This window comes from Lissotriton vulgaris, chromosome 3_1, assembly GCF_964263255.1.
Source record: "Lissotriton vulgaris chromosome 3_1, aLisVul1.2, whole genome shotgun sequence".
Lineage (NCBI taxonomy): Eukaryota > Metazoa > Chordata > Amphibia > Caudata > Salamandridae > Lissotriton > Lissotriton vulgaris.
In genome coordinates, this window is record NC_141689.1 from 1,216,316,440 (window position 1) to 1,216,335,908 (window position 19,469).

The following is a 19,469-nucleotide window of genomic DNA, read 5'->3' on the forward strand; positions in this document are numbered from 1 at the left end:
CGGCAGGGCAATCAATGCAGACAAAGTGCATTGAGAAGGAAATGTGCCTCTGAATTGGAAGCTCTTCATCTGTACACCCTAAATGGGAGAGGCCATCTGGACAGACCAGCCGCCCTAACGAGGGTCTCTAAGAACTCAGGCTCTACCTTAGATTACACCCTGGCTGACCCCGACCTATTCCACCACATAAGCGATTTCTGGATTCAGGAACTCGTAGAAAGCGATAATTTTCCACAGACCCTCATCCTGACCATTCAACCCACAAAGTCAGAGAAGGCCGCGCCATTGACCTTGAATACACAAATCTTCAATCTAAAACGGCTAAACTGGAACGAAGGAAATCTCTCTATCTTAATGGCATCATGCCACGAATTGTTCCAACTATCTTAAACATCGAGCGACATAGTCAAAACTTGGGAAAACCTCGTATGGAGATCAATAAGAAACATCAATCCAACAACAGTGGAGGCAAACCCATAAGAACGGGAGGTGGGGAATGGTACACACCGAAACTGCGTCAACTAAGAAGGCAAATAAACGCTTTCCTCAGGGCCGAACGCAAAAAAGACCCCCAGCTCCCACAACCCACGCTGAATACAATCGAATCTCTAAAAAAAGAACTAAAAAGAGAGACTAATTTGGCAAAGCGAATGCACAGGGAAAAACTAGCGTGCTCCATACTCCACGCAAGCAAATTGCAGAATTCGAAAGATTTTTGGGCAAAAATAAACTTTATGCTAAATGGCAAACATCGCCAGTTTAACTCAGACATGACGGAACAGCTCTGGAGTAGTCACATCGACCTATTATACAACTCCTCGTACAAGTCATTTACGGACAATAACACCGAGCATCTTGTGGAGCTTCCCCGGTCCAGCCTGAGTAAAATGCCAGTTCCAAAAATCACTGGGAATTCACCGATACCAAAGACTACATGAGACGTGGATTTGTTCTCACTAAAGCAAGTCTCAAATACTATAAAATTACTGAGAGCAGATGGAGCGCCCGGTCCAAACGGACTTCCCAACGCCTTATTTAGGAAAGACCCATTGTTTTGGGCCAGTCAACTAACACCTTTATTCGGTCAGAGCCTAAAGACCGGGAACATCCCCGAATCATGGAGAGGCAGCATTCTGCATCCAATCTATAAATCCGGGCCCCGCTCAGACCCTAACAACTATAGGCTTATAGCCTTAATAGACGTGGAGGCTAAGATCTACGCTGGAATCCTGGGTGAGCAGTACAGGGACAATTCCCTGGACACAAACAGGCTGTCGGCCAGCCCTGGGCACCTTGACCAATCTATCCGCGTTAACCCTCCTTGTTAACAAAGCTATCAATAACTCCACCCCGCTGTACACTTGTTTTTTGGACCTAAAAGAGGCCTTCGACAAAGTGCCTAGATCTAATCTTTGGGCCAAAATGAAAGCCTGGGGCGTGCCGCCAAAGTTGCTGGGAGCAATTATTGAGCTCTACACAGATACTTGGGTCCAAGTGAAAAAAAGGAGATGGTCGACGCCTCACCAGGAAATTCCATACAACCAACGGTTTAAAGCAAGGCTGCGTTCTGGCCCCCAGCCTCTTCAACATCTATACCGCGGACCTAGAAAGTGACATAAGCACCATCCCGGGAGATCCACCAAAATTGGCCCACTCCCCTATAACAAGTCTCCAATACGCTGACGACATTGTGCTCCTTTAAAAAAAAAAACATCGGTCGACAACGCTTGATCTCCAAACTGTCGCAGTAGCTCGCGAACGCACAACTGACTATAAACCTAAAGAAAACTAACATCATATGCTTCTGTGGCTCCAGAAAAAAAAAAACTTTTGTCTAGAAGATAAATTCTACCCCTCTAATCCAGGTAAATCATTATAAATACCTGGGAATCTTACTAGACCACCGATTAAAGTTTAAACAGCACCTAGATCAGGGGGAATCCAAAGCAAAGCAGCTTCAATTTGCCTTCAAAACAGTTCAAAAGCAATAAAACGGTCATTCCACCGGCCACATTCTTAACATCGTAGCTGCAAAATTTCTGCCATTATTGACATACGGTTCTGAACTACTGGCAACCTGGGATGCCACAGCGTTAAATCTCGCCCAATCTAGGCTGTTCAAAACTCTTTTCTCAATCCCGAGACATATTTCGCAAGCCCAAATCCGTTTGGAGTTCGGTCTCACTAACCAGCTCCCAGCAAGACAAGGAGCACTCGCCAAATATTATTGGCGCATGAGGGAGGCAGAAGACGAATCCCTGGCCCACCTTTGCTGGTTAGAAGTCGAAAAACAGGCCGGGCAGCCAGACTCAATATACAAGATCTTGAGGCAAGCTTTGGAGGCATTAAAACTAGATGAATCTTGGCGTCTGCCCATGACATATTCTGCCTTCAAACTGATAATCAAGAAAGCAGTTAAACAATCATCACTATTCATGGACAAAGCAGCAGTGGCTGGCAAAAGCCATGCCTGGATCGTTTTGCCGTCGTATACCTACCTAAAACCACAGGATTATTTGAAAGAATGCTTCAGGGACCACTATAAAAGGAAATTAAGCCTTTTAAGGTTGGGTTGCTTCTCGTCCAAAGACCTCACTCCCAAATGGCTACGGCTGTGGGCAACTCCCGATTGCCGCCTTTGCGGCAACGGCGCAGTCTTTACTGCACCTCATATGTATATGCCCGGCACTCCAAAATCTAAGAAAAACGCTTCTTCGATCTCTCTTAAGAGAAGCCCAGGTGAGAACTTGCAGGGCGGCGGTGATAAGATGCCTAAGTGGTTCTTGGATAGAACTCTCATGTAAAACCATAAAAAATTTTAACCTTGCCGTCATAGAGCTGGAAAAAAGGGCACCATCCAAAGAGGTCTCTGGACAATAGGCCAGGCTTTGGCAGACCACAGACTTTTCCATTCTCTTCCCTTTTCTTCCAACGGTTGTCTTTTTGTATCATGAGTTAAAAATAACGAGCCTCTTGTTTGAATAACCATTATTCTTTTATACTTTTTTCTTTTCCTTTTAGACCTTTTTTCTGCCACTTTTGTAGAGCATGTTATTCATTTTTAACTCGACTCAAAGTTTTTGTGTTGTTTCTATGATGTAAATACCGTTTGCATGGTGGTAAGTCCACCCTTCTATGATTTTTTTTTTAAATCAAATAAAGTATCATTGTCTCACTCCATCTGAGAGGTTGTGAGGATGTCAAGGTGCCTTGCGGTCTCACTCCTGGTCCCCTATTGACAAGCTGATTCCTTAGCTGGTTCTGGTGCACCCTGAATTTCTTGTGTTGGTCGTTGCTGCAAGTTATTGAGACATTTAAGGAGACCATACTTTGCCTATTCTTCACCTTACTGGCTCCCTCTAGCACACCTTGTGGCCCCAGGGAGCTGCAGAGGCCTTTAGTGGTTACCGATTGGCGTGTCCACCCACAGCATCATGCGTGCCTCCTACATATCTATGCCGTACTAACTCGGCTGAAGTTGGGACTCTGCTAAGACAATGATTTTGCCTAAGAGCAGTATTCCAGTACTCCAACAACTGTTTAGATCAGAATCTGACCAGAGGCAGCCTGCTTTTGTTGGTGATAATGATAGCGACCAATTTGCCCCACAATAGGATTACACTTTTTACATGGACCTGCAAGAGGACAGTGGGCTGAGCACTTCCCCTGAAATGGGGCTCGTCACTCCACCTGGCTCTTCTATGGAGGAGTTTGCTTAATTCTCCATGGTCATTAGATTGGCAGGCGAAATCTTAGACCTAGAATTGCCCTCCATAGAGGTGAAGAACAATGTCCTTCGAAAAGTATTGCAACCCAGATAATCCTTATCTGCACCCTTATTACCATTCAGCGAGGCACTGACAATAACTCATGTACACATGAACCAAACCCTGCTCTCGCTGACTGGAAAATGGACAGTTTGCACATCACTACAGGCCTGCTATGGATGACCCTGCATTTCTCATGCAAGACTCTATTTCTGAGAGGCTGATGGTATACAGGCTTCTACTAGCTGGGTTAACCTCCATTCTTTTGCAACTACCCAACACTCTCTAGACAGAGTTGAAAAGAATGGAGGCATTTTGGAAGTTTTTTCCTCCTGCCTTGCCCTCAGGTAAGTGAAAGCCATCTGTTTGCTGTGGATGTCCTCCCATACTTCATGTAACAAAGTTGCTGGCATCTTACCAGCAGTCCTCGGGTACTCTTGCGGGGACCTTTCAAGATGGCCAGAATGCGGCCAGGTATGCCATCCGTTCAGGCCTGAAAACAGACTGCCTATGCAGAGTGGTCGGTACTAGCGTCCTGCTGAGGCACCACAAAAGGATGAGATCCACAGGCTTGTAGTATGATGTTTAGGTGTCACTCAAAGATGTCTTTTGACGGGTCTCTCCTCTTTGGCAAGAAGGCCAATTCTGTTCTCGAGCTTTTTAAAGGGTAGTGCTACTGCACATTCCTGCAAGGCATTATCCCCAACTATTGTGCCCCTTTTGAGACAATTATATAGAGAGAGGGGTCCTGGACTGGGAGAGACAGAGAAATCAAGATAACATTTATGTAAGACAAATCAAGAACAAATTTCAAGAGTACAGTGTTGTTTATTCAGAAAGTACTCAGCCGTGTTATTAGTTAAACAATTGCAAGTAAAATTTCATCAATATTCAGTTAAAGTTGTGCCCAAGGGAAGGGGGGGATGGGTGTGCGGTGAGGGGATTTGTGTAGGATGAGAAGAGAAAATTCTTCACTTTAGTGCAAGTCAAAAGTACATTAATCATGAAAACATTGCTACATTGGCTTTCCAAAGGAGCCAAACCAAATTGCCACACAGGGTCAGGTAGTTCATATAACCAAGCTTCAAAAAACAAGCTGGAACAATCCTGATAGGGGTGGAAGTTGGTTTCGCAGGGGTGAGTAGTCTACGTTTCGACCCTAGTAAGCGTAGGATGTTTTCCTTTACCACGTGGGTCTTCTTCAGGACAGGGGAGGGGAGTTGGGCTGTTTTCCTTGCAGAGCAGCAGGTCGTGTGCCAAGGTAATTAATCATGGGTCCTTACGAGTCTTGAGCCATTGGGACGCCTGGAGCTGGCATCTACACGATCGGACAACGGGCGTTGCCGACCGTGTTACTCCTGGAGTGTATTCCCCGTACAGTAGATTAATGCAAACTGGTAATTAAAGAAACAAGGACCGTAAGTTGTCCTGGAGCATTTCTAGTACCCTGTATGATGGATGTGCGTTGTAACAATCAGCCGCCGGCTGGTCAAATTAGAAGCGTGGATCACAACGTGCTGGCGCGAATGAATCATGGGCTCCCGTCTAGTGGCTACTTTATACTCAGGTCCCTGTGACTTAGTTTAAGTCAACCCTGTTTATCATAACGCCCTTTGAGACAAAGCGGCTTTCCGAGATCCATTTTGATGGAGGAAACTAGGCTTTTTTGGCAAAAGAAACTATAAAGAAACTCTGCCTCGGAAAACTGGGTGTTTATTCACATTATTTCCTAGTGCTAAAAAGGGTGGAAGACTCTGTTCTGTATTAGATCTTCAACACCTCAGCTTCTGTCTGCTGTGGATTCAGGAGGCTGGATGGTGGTATTAGGCCTGCAGGATGCCTATTTCCATATCCCCATCCTGCAGGCACAAAGGAGCTACCTATGGTTGGAGATGGATCATGAACATTTTCAGTTTGTTTTGCTCCCTTTTTGACTCGTCAGCGTCCCTCGGATGTTCACAAAAGTTGATGTCGGTGGTTATACAGTATTGGGGTATTTCTTCAATATCTCTTCATCTGTGTGGAGTTTTCAGGTTACCCATGGCTGATACTCCTAAAGGACTTTTTAGGTCCTGTGCTTCATATGGTAAAAGGAGACTTCTTGTGGATGACCAGCACAAGGACTGTCTCTATTGACTCTACCCGGATCATTCTTCAAAGGACTGTAAGGTATGTCGTACCTTTTCTACCAAGACCCTCAAGGACCGGGAGGGACGCCTCTTAATTTGGCTGCAGAGGCTAAAAGATAAAGACTAAGCAGTTTCTTCTGAAGAGAGTGAATGGTCCGTCAGGACTTCACATTCCTTTCAAAAGAGACCTAAGATGGCCTCTCCAGGTCCTTTGTCGCAGCCACCTCAAAAGAAGACTCATAAAAAGTCTTCAGAGGCACATTCCAAGGTTTTACCGGTGAAGGTTTCTCCTCAGGAGACTGTGTCAACCTTCAAGAAACCGGTTTCCACCTCGTCGACTTTGCCTGTTACCTCGTCGACGGCGAACATATCTACTTCTGTGGCATCTTCTGCATTATCCACATCGACCACTTCGTCGGGGCTAGTAGGTCTATCTCGTCAACGATTAAAATAAAGAAATAGTCGTCTACATCAAAACAGTCTATGTCCATACGATCGCCGTCGACTATCACGCCCACGTCAACGATGACTACCTCGTCCACATCTACTTCGTCGTCGACTAAGGCTCTGTCGACGACGAAGACACTGCCAATGACCAAATCGTCTACGCGACCATTATCGATGACTGCATCAACGACGTACAACAGTCGACGACGGCATCGTCGACAATACCACCTGTGACACTCGTTGACGTCCCACTGTGGACGACCACTCCGTCCACTGGCTCATTGACGACAGCTGAACCTACCTTGCAAAGTGCGTATGTACACCTTAAGTTACGAAACACGCTGACACCGGCCTTGATTTCTCCAAGCAGAGTCCAGACTTTACCACCTGCCCACCTCCTGGAGGAGGAAGACTCTGATGACGGCAGTATGTTCAGTACTGCTACCAGTTCAGCTGAACTTCATGTCAAATATCACGAAAGCTCGAACTATGATCAACATGAGCAGGAGGACCAGGTGGATTACAATGAGGAGTACCACCCCCTCAACCTCCTATGGTTTGCCTGCCAGCGACTCTGGTTTCTGACCTCCAATTCCTAATTTCTGATTACAAGCAAAGGTTTCCATCTTAGGTTACGTCTCCACCTCCTCCAGTGATCTCTCCACCTCCTAGACCTCGGCCTTCACCTCTGGTTATACAGCCTGGCCCTTCCACTTAACAACCTCCACCTTCCTCGGATTATGATGAGGAGGAACAACATGAAGAAGGGGAACTTCAAAATTCTCAATCAACACACGATGAATTGGACGATTATGTAATTCTCTGTCCGGCATCCCCTGTGCCTACTGAGGCTGATTCACCCCCTGAGGATATCGGGGGCTGCCACAATATCCTTGAGGGAGCGGCTCAGCGTTTCCAAATACCTATGCATTCTCACCAACAAGACTGTTTCCTTTATGACTTTAAGGAATCGTTCAAGAAGTCCGGCATGTCTATACCTATCATTGAGTGCATTTAGGACTAGGGTGTTAATAATATGCAAAACCCTTCTTCTTTACCCCTGGTGCTGCCTAGGCTGGACAAGAAATATAGGGCTCTGGACACCGCTTCAGCTTGCCTGACCGGCTACTCCAAACCTGACACTGTTCATCACACAGGCCGCGCAGCAGAAATCTAAAAATCCTTCTGCAATGCGAACTGCCCCTCCAGATAAAGACGGGAGACGGCTAGATAATATTAGGAACCGTTTCTCATCTATGTCTGCGTTAACAGTGCGCGCTTCCAACTCTTTGGCACTGTTAGGACGTTTTAACCGACAAATGTGGGCAGACATTGCCACATATCTTGGTTCCTTGCCGGAGGAGGCAAAAGAGGCAAAGAAGATCCTACTAGAAGGTGAACGCCCTGCCCCTTAGATCGATTGTGCGATAGATATCGCATCTACTGGTTTTCGCCAACTGGCGGAGGCTGCGGCGTGAAGACGCCAGGGTTGGCTGAAAGCAACAGCATTCCGCCCGGAGATACAAACTAAAAGTCCTTGACATGCCTTATGACGGCCAGCTTCTCTTCGGCACACACATTGATGATGCTCTTCAGGGCATTAAAAAAGAAACTGATACAACTCGGGCTTTGGGTACCCTTCAGTTCAAAAACCCTCCCTTTCGTGGCTTAAGAGGGAGAGGACAATCTTCTACGAGAGGAGATAATCAACACTACCGTTCCTCTTACTCTTCCAATCAACAATATCGACCGCAATACCAGCAGCGTCAACAACAACAGTCGTCTTACACCAAGTCCTCCTTTCGAGGGAAAGGAGGTAGGCAAAGGGACGCAGCTCGACGACAATGACTTCTCTCTGCCACAGGTCTCCACTTCCTTTCCACCATCCAGGATTGGAGGTAGAATTTCTCATTTCCTACACAATTGGAAAAAGATAACTAAAGATCGATGGGTCCTGCAACTAGTTCAGTTTAGACACTCACTGGAGTTCATAGAATTTCCTCCCCATACCCCTCCTCGTCCAATGCTCCACAAGAATTTACATCTTCTGCTCTTGGAGCTCTCACTGATGCTCCAGAAGGGAGCTATAGAAAGAGTTCCTCCTGGTCAACGGGGCAAGGGGTTATACTCCTGTTTTTTCCTGGTCCGAAAAAAGAAGAAATGGAGACCTATACTGGACTTGAGTCTCAACAAATATCTAAAGAAACAGTAGTTTCGCATGGTTTCTATTCAAGAGGTGCTACAACTTCTCAACGCAAATGACTACATGGTGTCTTTAGACCTTCAGGACGCCTATTTTCACGTCCCAATCCACCGGAATCACAAAAAGTTACTCAGGTTCGCTGTGACGGGCAGACACTACCAATTTCGGGTCTTGCGTCTCGGCCTAAAATCAGCACTGCGCATCTTTATGAAATGCCTGTCTCCAGTGGCCGCATATCTCCGGCAACGACATCACCAAGTCTTCCTGTACTTGGACGACTTGCTTGTCAAGGCACCTTCTCTAGCAGGCGTGACCAGGTCCTCCAACGCCTGTCTTCAGCTTTTCAACCGCTTAGGTCTCACTCTCAATCGGGACAAGTCTGTCCTTCAACCTTCCCAGCGTATAACTTTCCTGGGCGCTATTCTCGACACAACCCGGGGAAAAGTTTTCCATCTAAGGAGAGCAAAACAATCTAATTTCTTTGGCAACTCGCATACAATCCAAAAAGTCTCTCACAGTACGCCTTTTCAAATCTCTGCTTGGGATGATGTCTTCCTGCACCCTATTCGCAATGGCGCCTTCACATGCGCCCTCTCCAAGAAGCGCTGTCAGCACAATGGCTCCAGTGTACAGGATCGTTCGAGGTCATCCGCATTACCTCTCACATGGTCAAAGCTCTACAGTGGTGGATTCACCCTCAAAACCTTTTGCTAGGCTTGCCTTTCTTGCTTCAAGTATCTCTGCATATCATTAGAACAGATGCCTCCCTGGAAGTTTGGGGAGCGTTCCTCCAGGAGCTCCGGATAAACAGACGATGGTTTCCTTCCGAGCGGAAGCTACACATAAATCTCCTCAAGCTGCGAGCTGTCTACCTAGCCCTTCTAGCTTTCCTCCCACAGATCAAAAATTCTCTAGTTCTCGTACGAACAGGCAATACCACGACAATGCACTATCTAAACAAACCGGGTGGGACCCATTCCCTGACGTTATCTCCCGAATCGCAGAAAATCTGGAAATGGTTGCTTCTTCACAACATTTTCCTTCGTGCAGAGTACATCCCAGGAATGGGCAATGTCCTTGCAGACTCACTTAGCAGACAGCGAACAGTTTGCCACGAGTGGGAGTTGGATCAGCAGATTCTCAATCATTCTCCCAATGGGGCACTCCTCACCTGGACCTTTTCACAACCAAACAGAACGCCAAATGCTAACACTATGCAAGCTGGCGTCCCCACAAGGGGTCTCTAGGGAATGCCTTTTCGATCGCATGGTTTAATGTCTTTGCGTACGCATTTCCTCCATTTCCCCTGATTCCCAGGGTCCTCAGGAAGTTGAAGGCGGAACATTGCACTCTTATCTTGATAGCTCCAGCATGACTGCACCAGCACTGGCTCACGGAGCTTCATCTCCTGTCACTGGAACCACTGATCCCGTTGAGCTGGTTTCCCTCTCTCCTCACAATGAACCAGCAGCAAGTCCAACATCCGGATCCAGCATCACTCAAATTATCGGCTTGACACCTGAGTTCACAGAAAATTCCATGGAGATACCCCTACTACAGAACTGGAGTTACAGGACAGAAACTACTCCTTCAGACATTTGCAGAGCGGCAACATGGAAAACGCTGCATAAGTTCACCAGGCATTACTGCTTGGATACAGAACTCATGAAAGATGGAGCAGTGGGACAAGCTGTGCTCCGTCATCTATTTCACTAGAGATGAGCCTTCTCGCTTCATCCCACCTTCCTCTTGTATACACGCACATTTCTCTCTGCTATTGCATTTTGGTACCTTTTGCATTTCACATTGATATGTTATCTGGTGATCTTTCATATTGTACCATTCGAAATGTGCTTATCATTGCTTGCTACTCTGATTCAGGCATGTGAATCTATGAAAGATACCCTAATACTGGATAAGGAATGCGTTACGTACCTGTAACTGCAGTTATCCAGTATTGGTATCTTTCATAGATTCACATGCAACCCACCCACCTCCCCTGGAAGGGCTCACTTTAGTTCGCTCAGTAATACATCTGCTTAGCACTGTTATTACGTAAATCTGAGCGACTAGAGCTCCTTCCAGGAAGGTTCCAGAGGGTGGTGATAGCTGATTGGCTCTTCGCCAAAGTTTGGTCCTTTTCATAAAAGGACATTGATATGTTACTAATAAAAGGCCTCTGGCCCATTACTATGTATATATGTCTGAGACATTACTTTATTTATGTACCGGGGACTCCCATCTCGATGACTGGGAATGATTCAGGCATGTGAATCTATGAAAGATACCAATACTGGATAACTGCAGTTACAGGTAAGTAGCACATTCCTTTCCGCATACCTTCGGAGGGCTGGCTTCCAGCCTTCCCTTCTCTGATTGTCTTTTGAAGGTGGGCTTGTCCCATTCGGTGACAGACCACCTCCAGACTATGGTGATGCGCCTTACATCGTTGAGATTCACTACCAACATGCTGAAACCACACTTCACTCCTCAGAAGTTCTATATAATCAGAGCCGTCCTGTGTATCGTCCCTAACCTCTGGAGCAGTAAGGTCAAGACATTTGGGCTATGATCCCAGACTTTTAACCTCAGTCATGGGGTTCGATGGGAATGGCTGAGGCTTTTTGGGCTACTGGCCTCCTGCATCTTACTTGTTGACCATGCCAGGTGTTATGTGACTCCTACAGTAGGAATCTGAAGTCTCAGTGGACCCAGGACTAGGGAACCTGTTGGACTCCACCCAGGTGTCAAAAAAGTCTGCTGCAGAATTGGCTTGTTGAACCAGCGGCGGACGCCTCTCCCTACTCCACCCAGAGGTGGTACTGGACTGGGGAGGTCATTTGGGAGAGATGGAGATCAGCGGGCTTTGGTCTCCACCCGAGACCACACTCTACATCAACCTGCTGGAGCTGCAGGCGATTCACTTGACAATTAGTCTTCCTGTTATCCATCCAGGGAGCTAGGGGGGCTGGTTCAGGTCATCAGACATCCCTAGCATTATGTAGTACTCCATTAGTGGATTGACAGTCTTGGGCTCTGTGCCAGCAGTCCCTGTGCCTCTAGACCTGGCTGGATCATCATGGCAATTTCCTGCTCATTAACAGCTTGGGATTTTAATTACTGCTGCCTATTTGCTTGACAATTTAAGTCTTTGTTATCCATCCGGTAGAAAGGAGGGGGGGGGGGGGGTCTGGTGCAGGTCATCAGACCACACTAACACCATGTGGTACTGCATTAGTCCGGTCCTCGGAAGCTTGTTTCCGGTCCAGGGAAGACATTGCTCCGTCCATCACCACCCCATTTTGTACCGCTTTTGGCCGCCATAAATGTGGCAGGGTATGCTCAGACGTGAGTCCCTTGCTCTCTTTGCCACTGGATTCAAGCAAGCCGGGCTGAAGAAGGCTGGAATGCCAGAAACCGGTCCTCTGAAGCTTGTTTCCGGTCCAGGGAAGACATGGCTTGGCAGTTCGGGCTGGACTGTTCCCATGAGGAAGTTTTTAGGAAGTCCCTGAAAACCTTACTCTTCAAAGACGCATTCCCATCTCAATAGTCGGCTACCAGATCAGACACCTCTATATTCTTTTCCTTCTTTGTTGCTGTACTTGTTCAGTAGCGCTTTGAGACCTGTAGGTGAGTTGGCACGATACAAAACACAGTTACAAATTACAAATTACAAATGAGGCACAGGGTCAGACTGATTTGCATATAGCCATGTCTGAACTGGGGTGGCAGAGTGGGCTAAAGAACGGTGATGGATTAAACCCAGATCTTTTGACTGGGTGTGAGTGTTTGATTGATTCAGATGCTCCGTCCATCACCACCCTTTTTTGTACCGAGTCTTGGGCTCTGTGCCAAGAGGCCCGGTGCCTCTATACATCGCTGGATCGTCTGGGCAATTTCCTGATCATACCTAGCGTGGGATTTTAAACGCTAGGGCAGACTACTGTATGCCTTCCCAATACTGCCTCTCCTGCCAGTGCACTTTAAACCATCATAAGTGACCGGGCCCAAGTCGTCCAAATGGCTCCAAACTATGCCAAGAGGATATGGTTCCTGGTAATTCTAGGCATCATTCCCTCTGATAAGACAACTCCTTTTGGAAGATCTGTTACAGCAGCAGGGGAGGAGCTTGCCTCTGGGCCTGCGTAATCTACGTCTCCAGGAATGAAGATTGAGGGGCGGAAGTTAACATTTGATGTCCCTCCCAGAGTGGCGGACGTCATTTGGCGGCCAGGCATCCTCCTACAAAATCTCTTTACACTGAATATTTGTGGCTTGATATGGCACAAGTAACACAGACCTGTTGCAAGCTAAAAAGTCAGATGTGTTCCTGTTCGGTCTTTGACCTAGGAAGAACATGCCATGGGCAGGGTTAAAGGTAATTTGTCAGCCCTTACTGTCTTTTGGAGTCTACAGGACCAACCGTCCTTGTTTAAATCGCCTGTTGTCATGATTTTACTCATTTTTAGTTGAGATGTTTTCTCATAAACCTTTTGCCGGGCCTTCACTTGGTTACCTTTTCTGTGGGGTGCTTGAGAGGAAAGAAAGGCAAAGCGCTGCAGATACTGACTTGTCCAGATGGAAAGTCCTCTATATTAAGACCTGCTGCGCGATGGCCAAGACACAGCCTACTGAATGGTTTAAAACCAATTGCGCAAGGGCCTAGGCTGTTAACACAATCATAGCCTGTAGAGCGGCTGTTCCAGATAATTACCAGGCTTTATTGTGGGCATCTGTGCACACGTTCAGACAGCACAACTTTTCTTTACATGCAGGTCTGACGTGAAGGGCATTTTGTCTCTTCAGTCCTGCAGGACTTTTTGGTCAGGCGTTCCTTAGGCCCACCACTGAGAAACATACTCCTTTAGTATCTATTCTAAAGGGGAGGAATCTGTGGTTAGAGGTATTTCTCAGAAGAACAAGTTAGTTACCTTCGGTAACACTCTTTCTTCTGGATACTCAAACCGCAAATTTCTTACCGTTCTCTCCCCATTCTGTGGGAAATTTGAAATCTGCCCACTGGAGCAAACAATACATTTTTGGGCTCTGCATCCTAAGGCTTAGACTATGTCCAGAAAAACTGGAATTGCTCCATGGTGGCGCCTCCATGTGACTCCATTGTCACTTCCAGTGGATCGGAGTTGACTTGGCACTGCACTTACTGGCTTGCAAGGGCTATGCTGGAAAATCTCCCAGACCCAGTATGTCACCTGGTGGTATTCTAAAGGTGAGGAACCTATGTATGGAGTATCCACCAGAAAGAGGGTTACCGAAGGTAAGTAACTGGTTAGATTATAACCATGTTAATGCATGGCAATTGACCTGTGTAGCATTTAGCTTTGCTGTGAGATGTACTTTTACCTAAAATATGAGCGTTTTGCTCATCAATACATCGATTATCTAGTTCTCACAATGATAGTGCTTGTGACCTTAATGGGCCAATCTTGAAAGTAAGGCTAGCTTCATCTAAATTTGAGTTTGACTTCGTAATCATTTGTCCTCAGATAGGAGCCGTGTGTGAAAAGATAAGATCTGGCTTGTGTAATGAAAGTATGTGGTATGCCTTCTAGAATGAGCCAAAGCGTAATGTTTACCCTAGATGTAGCAACAGTGGAGTAAAATATAAAATTCGTTTTTCATTGGGTTAGTCTTGTGATCAAGACCATTGATTGAACAAGAGTAATAATTAAAAGCTTTAACTATCATTCAACAATACTTTGGTTGGATTTAGGTGTTGTCTGCATTGAAATTCATTCTGATTTCATACCTCTCCAGGATGTTCTATATAGTGTTTAAAGGTTTGAGATTGTTTCGAGCCATAGGTAACCCCATATTACACTGGCAGTAGTTAGTCGAGAGAAGTTACATTTCATAAACTGAATTACCAGTCCAGACCTGTGCCAATTATACATGTAAAAGAAACAATTGATGGACGGAATGCTGGACCATGCAAACATTCACCACCAGTCACAAAGATCTGGGTTTAATCCATCATTCTTTTGCTCACCACACCACCCCAGTTTGGACCCAGCCATATGCAAATCAGTCTTGACTCTGTTCCTTGTGGGAACAGTCCAGCCCGAACTGCCAAGGCAGGTCCTCCCTGGACCGGAAACGAGTATCCTGAGACCGGTTTAAGGGCATCGCCTTTCATCAGCAGGCTAGCTTGAATCCAGTGGTGTAGTGAGCACCGGACCCACGTCTGGGCCTACCCTTCCCACATAGGGATCTCTGTACTACTGGGGTGAATGTATGACATTGTTCTGCATTCTGTCCATCAATTGTTCTTTTTGCATTTCCAATTACACATGTATTCAGGGTCTTTGTAAATGTCCTTTAGGACGAAGCCGAAATCACGTTGTGCCTTCACAGCGCCGGCACCAGAACAAATGCATCCTTAGCACAAATTCATTCTGCATGCAAGTCATTCCAACAACTTGCTTTTTGTGGAGTGGTGTTGTAATTAAAGTCCAACACCTTCCCTACTGTTGCGCAGATTGGAGTTGGAAAAGAAAATTAAACTAGTCCAATATCCAGAGAGAATTGGTTTCCCCCCCGACCCCTCCTACTCATGTAGTAGTTTTTAGGTAGACTTTCCCCACTCCAGATTAAACGTATAAACTACCGCCTATATCTGTGAAATTTGGTATTCTCTAATTAACTCTCCATTATCACACACAGCCTTCAAAATATAAGTCTGGATCGAACAGTATAAAATCTACACCTCAAACTCCAGTAAAGCGGAGAGCGACTCCACGATCTGAAAACAAAGAAAATTCTAATAGGATGAATGAAGAAAACTTCTTGTATCCTCCTACTCCGAAACTTCCAGTCGTTAAAAAAAGCCAAAATGAACACCGGGACATTTTTTCCACTCCAAATGGTATCATTAGCAATTCTTCCAAAGGTAAGGCTTTTTAATGATATTTTTTTACACATAGATGTTGTTTGAATTTGAGTGCATTATGTGGCTTGGTTGTGAGATCTTACTATGTAATATACTCGCAAAACTCTCTTGGTTCATGCAGGTTTGGAAAAACCTTTACCTTAGACCTGGCTAGCTGTGGCTTTGAGAAGCAATGTTTAAACTAAGAAACAACTGTCAAGCATTTAGAAGCACCAAATAACAAAGTAATTAAGTCACACAACCGGAAAGAATTCTGAAATCAATTTATAAAAATAGATTATATGTTTATGAATTTTAAGAGACCAAGATGAGCAAAATTCACTTGAGGGTTCCGGAGATACAAATTTTTAAAGTTAATGTAACTCGGTTCTTTTAGTCACAACTGCAAATAATCATTGGTAGTTCTAAAATCTTGAATCTTTTGAAAAGATTAAAAGCGTTGTTTGACTACTACGGCCTGACTAGAGCGACCAAATCAGATAGGGAGAAGGTCAGTGGGACCACTAATGAGTATTTGAACAGTTACCTGGTCATCAAAGCATTCTCTAGTCCAATTCTAAACTTTACACCACAACTGCCATATATTTTAACGGAGTGGTCCAGTATCTGGGGATGCTGGAGATGGAGGATGTTCAAAGATGCTCTGGGTGCAGTGCAGTCGACGGAGGTGTCCTTGCAGTTACTCCTCAGTTCACAGGTGGAGTGACTCTAACCACAAAGTTTGGGCCCCCTTCAAGTCCTCTTTGAACCAGTAAACGGCCAGCTACTGCTGCGATATCCACTGAGTGGTCCAGCCATGTCCTTTGGTGGAGGCTAGTGCCCCTTTCGAGCGACCAATCTAGACTCAATTGACACTCTTGGATCTGGCAGACGTGGGTGCAACTTTGGCCGTCGAACGGTTTCTTGAAATCCCTAGCAGCGGGCAACAGCAATTATTTAGAAGTGGCTACTGACTTGCTGAGTTGGGCTACCTAAGCTTTGGCCCTAGTGCTCGATCTAGGGGGTCAGCTGACTACCCCTTGGAATCATTGTTTTGGTCTTGGCCTCAGGAGCGTCTTTTCCTCGAGCTTGGAGCCATAGGCACTGTTCTGTCTTCTCTAGCCCAAGGTGCGACAGGTGCAGTCTAGATGACGGTGGTGCAGCCTCTCTTGTCAGATCCAGGGTCAGCAGGGAGTCCTTCAGTTCTTTGTCTAGTTCCGGCATGATCTAATGTTCATGGGGCACCATATTTATCCCCAGAAAATGCCTGGTTTGGGGGGGGGGGGGGGCGGGGGGGTTTTAGGGAGACTGTGCAGTCTTTAGCCAATGGGTTACCATGGTCCGTCCTGCCCTGTGACGACATCAGGCTATGTGTGGCATCCAACAATCCCACTGTACACTATTCTGCCCACTCCCAAGATGTCTGAATCTTTTTTGGGATATTAGCTTTGTAGCCCACTCTAGAGGCGTGCTACCTGTGAGCTACACATCCATGGAGAAAACCAGTTTGAAGATGTACTCCCCTCTCTGTTCCCGCCGTCAGCTTGTCAAACCGAAGATAGAGACAACCCTTCAGGAATGTGATCTCTATATGCTCACCAAAGGCGTCTTCACCTTATGAGACCACACCCTGAGTGGCTTCCTCCTAGAGGGAGGAAACTAATCCATCTGGACAGGTTGGGACTCAGGCCTTGGTGCACTCAGTTGAAAAGTCAGCAGCACCAGTCCAAACCTTTGGGGATGAACAAGCAATAAAAGGCATTTCCTTACAGAAATTCACATGGATTGCATTATTAAGAATATTTAACCATATAACAGAATATTGCCACATTTGCATCAACTTTTCATTGTGTAGTCCTAGTTAAGTGGTACTTTACGGCACTTTGCACAGATGCACATCATTTTGTAGTGCATATGTGTGTATGTATGTGTGTATGTATATATATATACATATATATATATATATATATATATATATATATATATATATATATATATATATATATATATATATATATATATATATATATATATACATATATATATATATATATATATATATCCGCTTCTAGATTCAAATGGGAGCTTGACGCTTGAAATTTTGTTACACTTAAACTTCAACTAAACAAAATTTTCAGTCTGAATCAAAATCGGTTAATGTGTTCCTTTACAGAACTTGCTTTTTTCAAAAAATGTCAGCTACTAATGTGCTCCAAGTGACTCATTCTTTGTTTTTCCTTGTATGTATGGGATGTTGATTGATGCTAGGTGAATTGACGAGGACTCTGTCACAACACTGAAACACATATGTTGAGCTTCAGAATGTATGACCTCTTCCTATTACTAAGACCACCTCTTATCAACTTCCACTGGCATCGCTTTCATTCTCCAGTCCCTTTACTTCTGCAGAGTTGAAAGTACCTGTGAAAAGCAGAGATGCTTCCTATACGGTTTATTGTTTCTATCGTTTAGCAGTAGACTGCCCATTTCTCTGATGTACTTCTTGTGCTCTCTCTGAGAGATTTAGGTTGGTATTTAACACGCACGTTCTACGTTCTACATTGAAATATTTTAATTTTCTTTCCCTTACGCTGGCTGAGTTTGGAGGTAGATTGATCCTCTGATTAAATTCCTGGAGTATTTGTTGCTTCCTTGTTGCCACTACAGCCTTCAGTTTTTGAATCGAGGTCTAAAGTGTTATACAGTTTTATCCTTGGGTACTGGGTTATCCAACCAACTGTTCTGATGCTCAAACTTGCATTGATATGCACCAGTCTACTGAAAAATCTGTCAAATCCTTATGCAGCCTGCACTTTGCACCATCTCAACCTACACCAGGTTGCCACAATATTTTCCTACTACCTTAATTTCTTTCTGCTGGGTTGGTATTTACAGTCTCCTCATACATGTGAGTCAAGGCTTTTAAATGAACACTTCCTGCAAATTCCTTGGACTGTCAGAAATCGCACTCCACATTGGGGCACAGTGCTTTTGACAAATTTGCTCATCTTGTCTTTAATCAACATCCCCCTTCTGGACACAGTGCAAGTTGGAACATGAGAATAAAGCAAGTTCTTTTAGTCTGGACATATCTTAGCAGACCACGTTTTTCCAAGCTATAACAAATCTAGCTGTACAAGGAAGCGGTCTTCTGTAAAAACAAGGCCAAGGCAAGGAGTGGGCTTTCTCAGTTCTCTTCTCATTTAACAGACTTTTAATCTTCATTCAGACTAGTACTGAGGTTAGCCGAAAATGAGACCATCCTGCTGTGTGAAGAGAATCTGCCAACAGGAAAGATGAAGTTTAGTGAGTTTACGGAGTAGATAGCCTTTCAGTGTATAGCTGCTTCAACCCAGGCTAAAATATAGAAAACATCCCTGATTTCTTTACCTTTCTCACACCTGAATCAGTGGTAGATCCTACTTAAATGCTTATTTATCTGTAGATGCCATGGAGCAAAGATGGGACCTGGTTTGCATTGTGTGGAGACTGAGTGAGCACATCTGATGAGGGCTCTTGGAGCGGTCGCTTGGATGTGTCTGCCTTCATGGTCCATCTCTGATCGCCTGAATACCAGCATTGATTCTCTTGTTTATGATCGGGTTCACTTGGAGTTGCTCTGGCATCTGGTTGTGAGTGTGGTGCTTTGCCTCTTATGACCCTCGGCTGTGTACTGGACTTGACTATCATTCTGACAAAGTTTGTCTCAATGGGGCTGCTATCTTTTGCACTACCAGTCTTCTTCCCTGATAGCAGTCGGACGTGAGGCTGATTGGCATCTGTTAAAGTTGGTCTAGTGCATCTCTGTTAAAGGTGGTTTAGTGCCACATTTAAACAGTTGAGGATAACCTGATAGATCGGCATGTGATTCACAACTGTAGTAATGCCAATGAATGTATAGTGTAGTTCTGTCATGACAGGCTCTCTGTAATTGGAGTAAGGTGGAGCACCTTGTGTGTATATTTTTTGAGTACTTGTTCTGCACTTGGCTGTGTGGATTAGTGTTGCAACTAGAGTAATGACAAAAATTATGTTCA

At 45.3% G+C, this 19,469-nt stretch overlaps 1 protein-coding gene across 1 annotated transcript in view; it reads left to right on the forward strand.

The window, feature by feature from the left end:
• Nucleotides 1-19,469, forward strand: part of MELK (maternal embryonic leucine zipper kinase) — a 350,951-nt gene that overhangs the window by 241,423 nt on the left and 90,059 nt on the right. Inside the window, exon 14 of the mRNA XM_086961674.1 lies at nt 15,228-15,453. Within this exon, the coding sequence (XP_086817800.1) occupies nt 15,228-15,453 (226 nt within the window). The remainder of the gene's footprint in view (nt 1-15,227; nt 15,454-19,469) is intronic.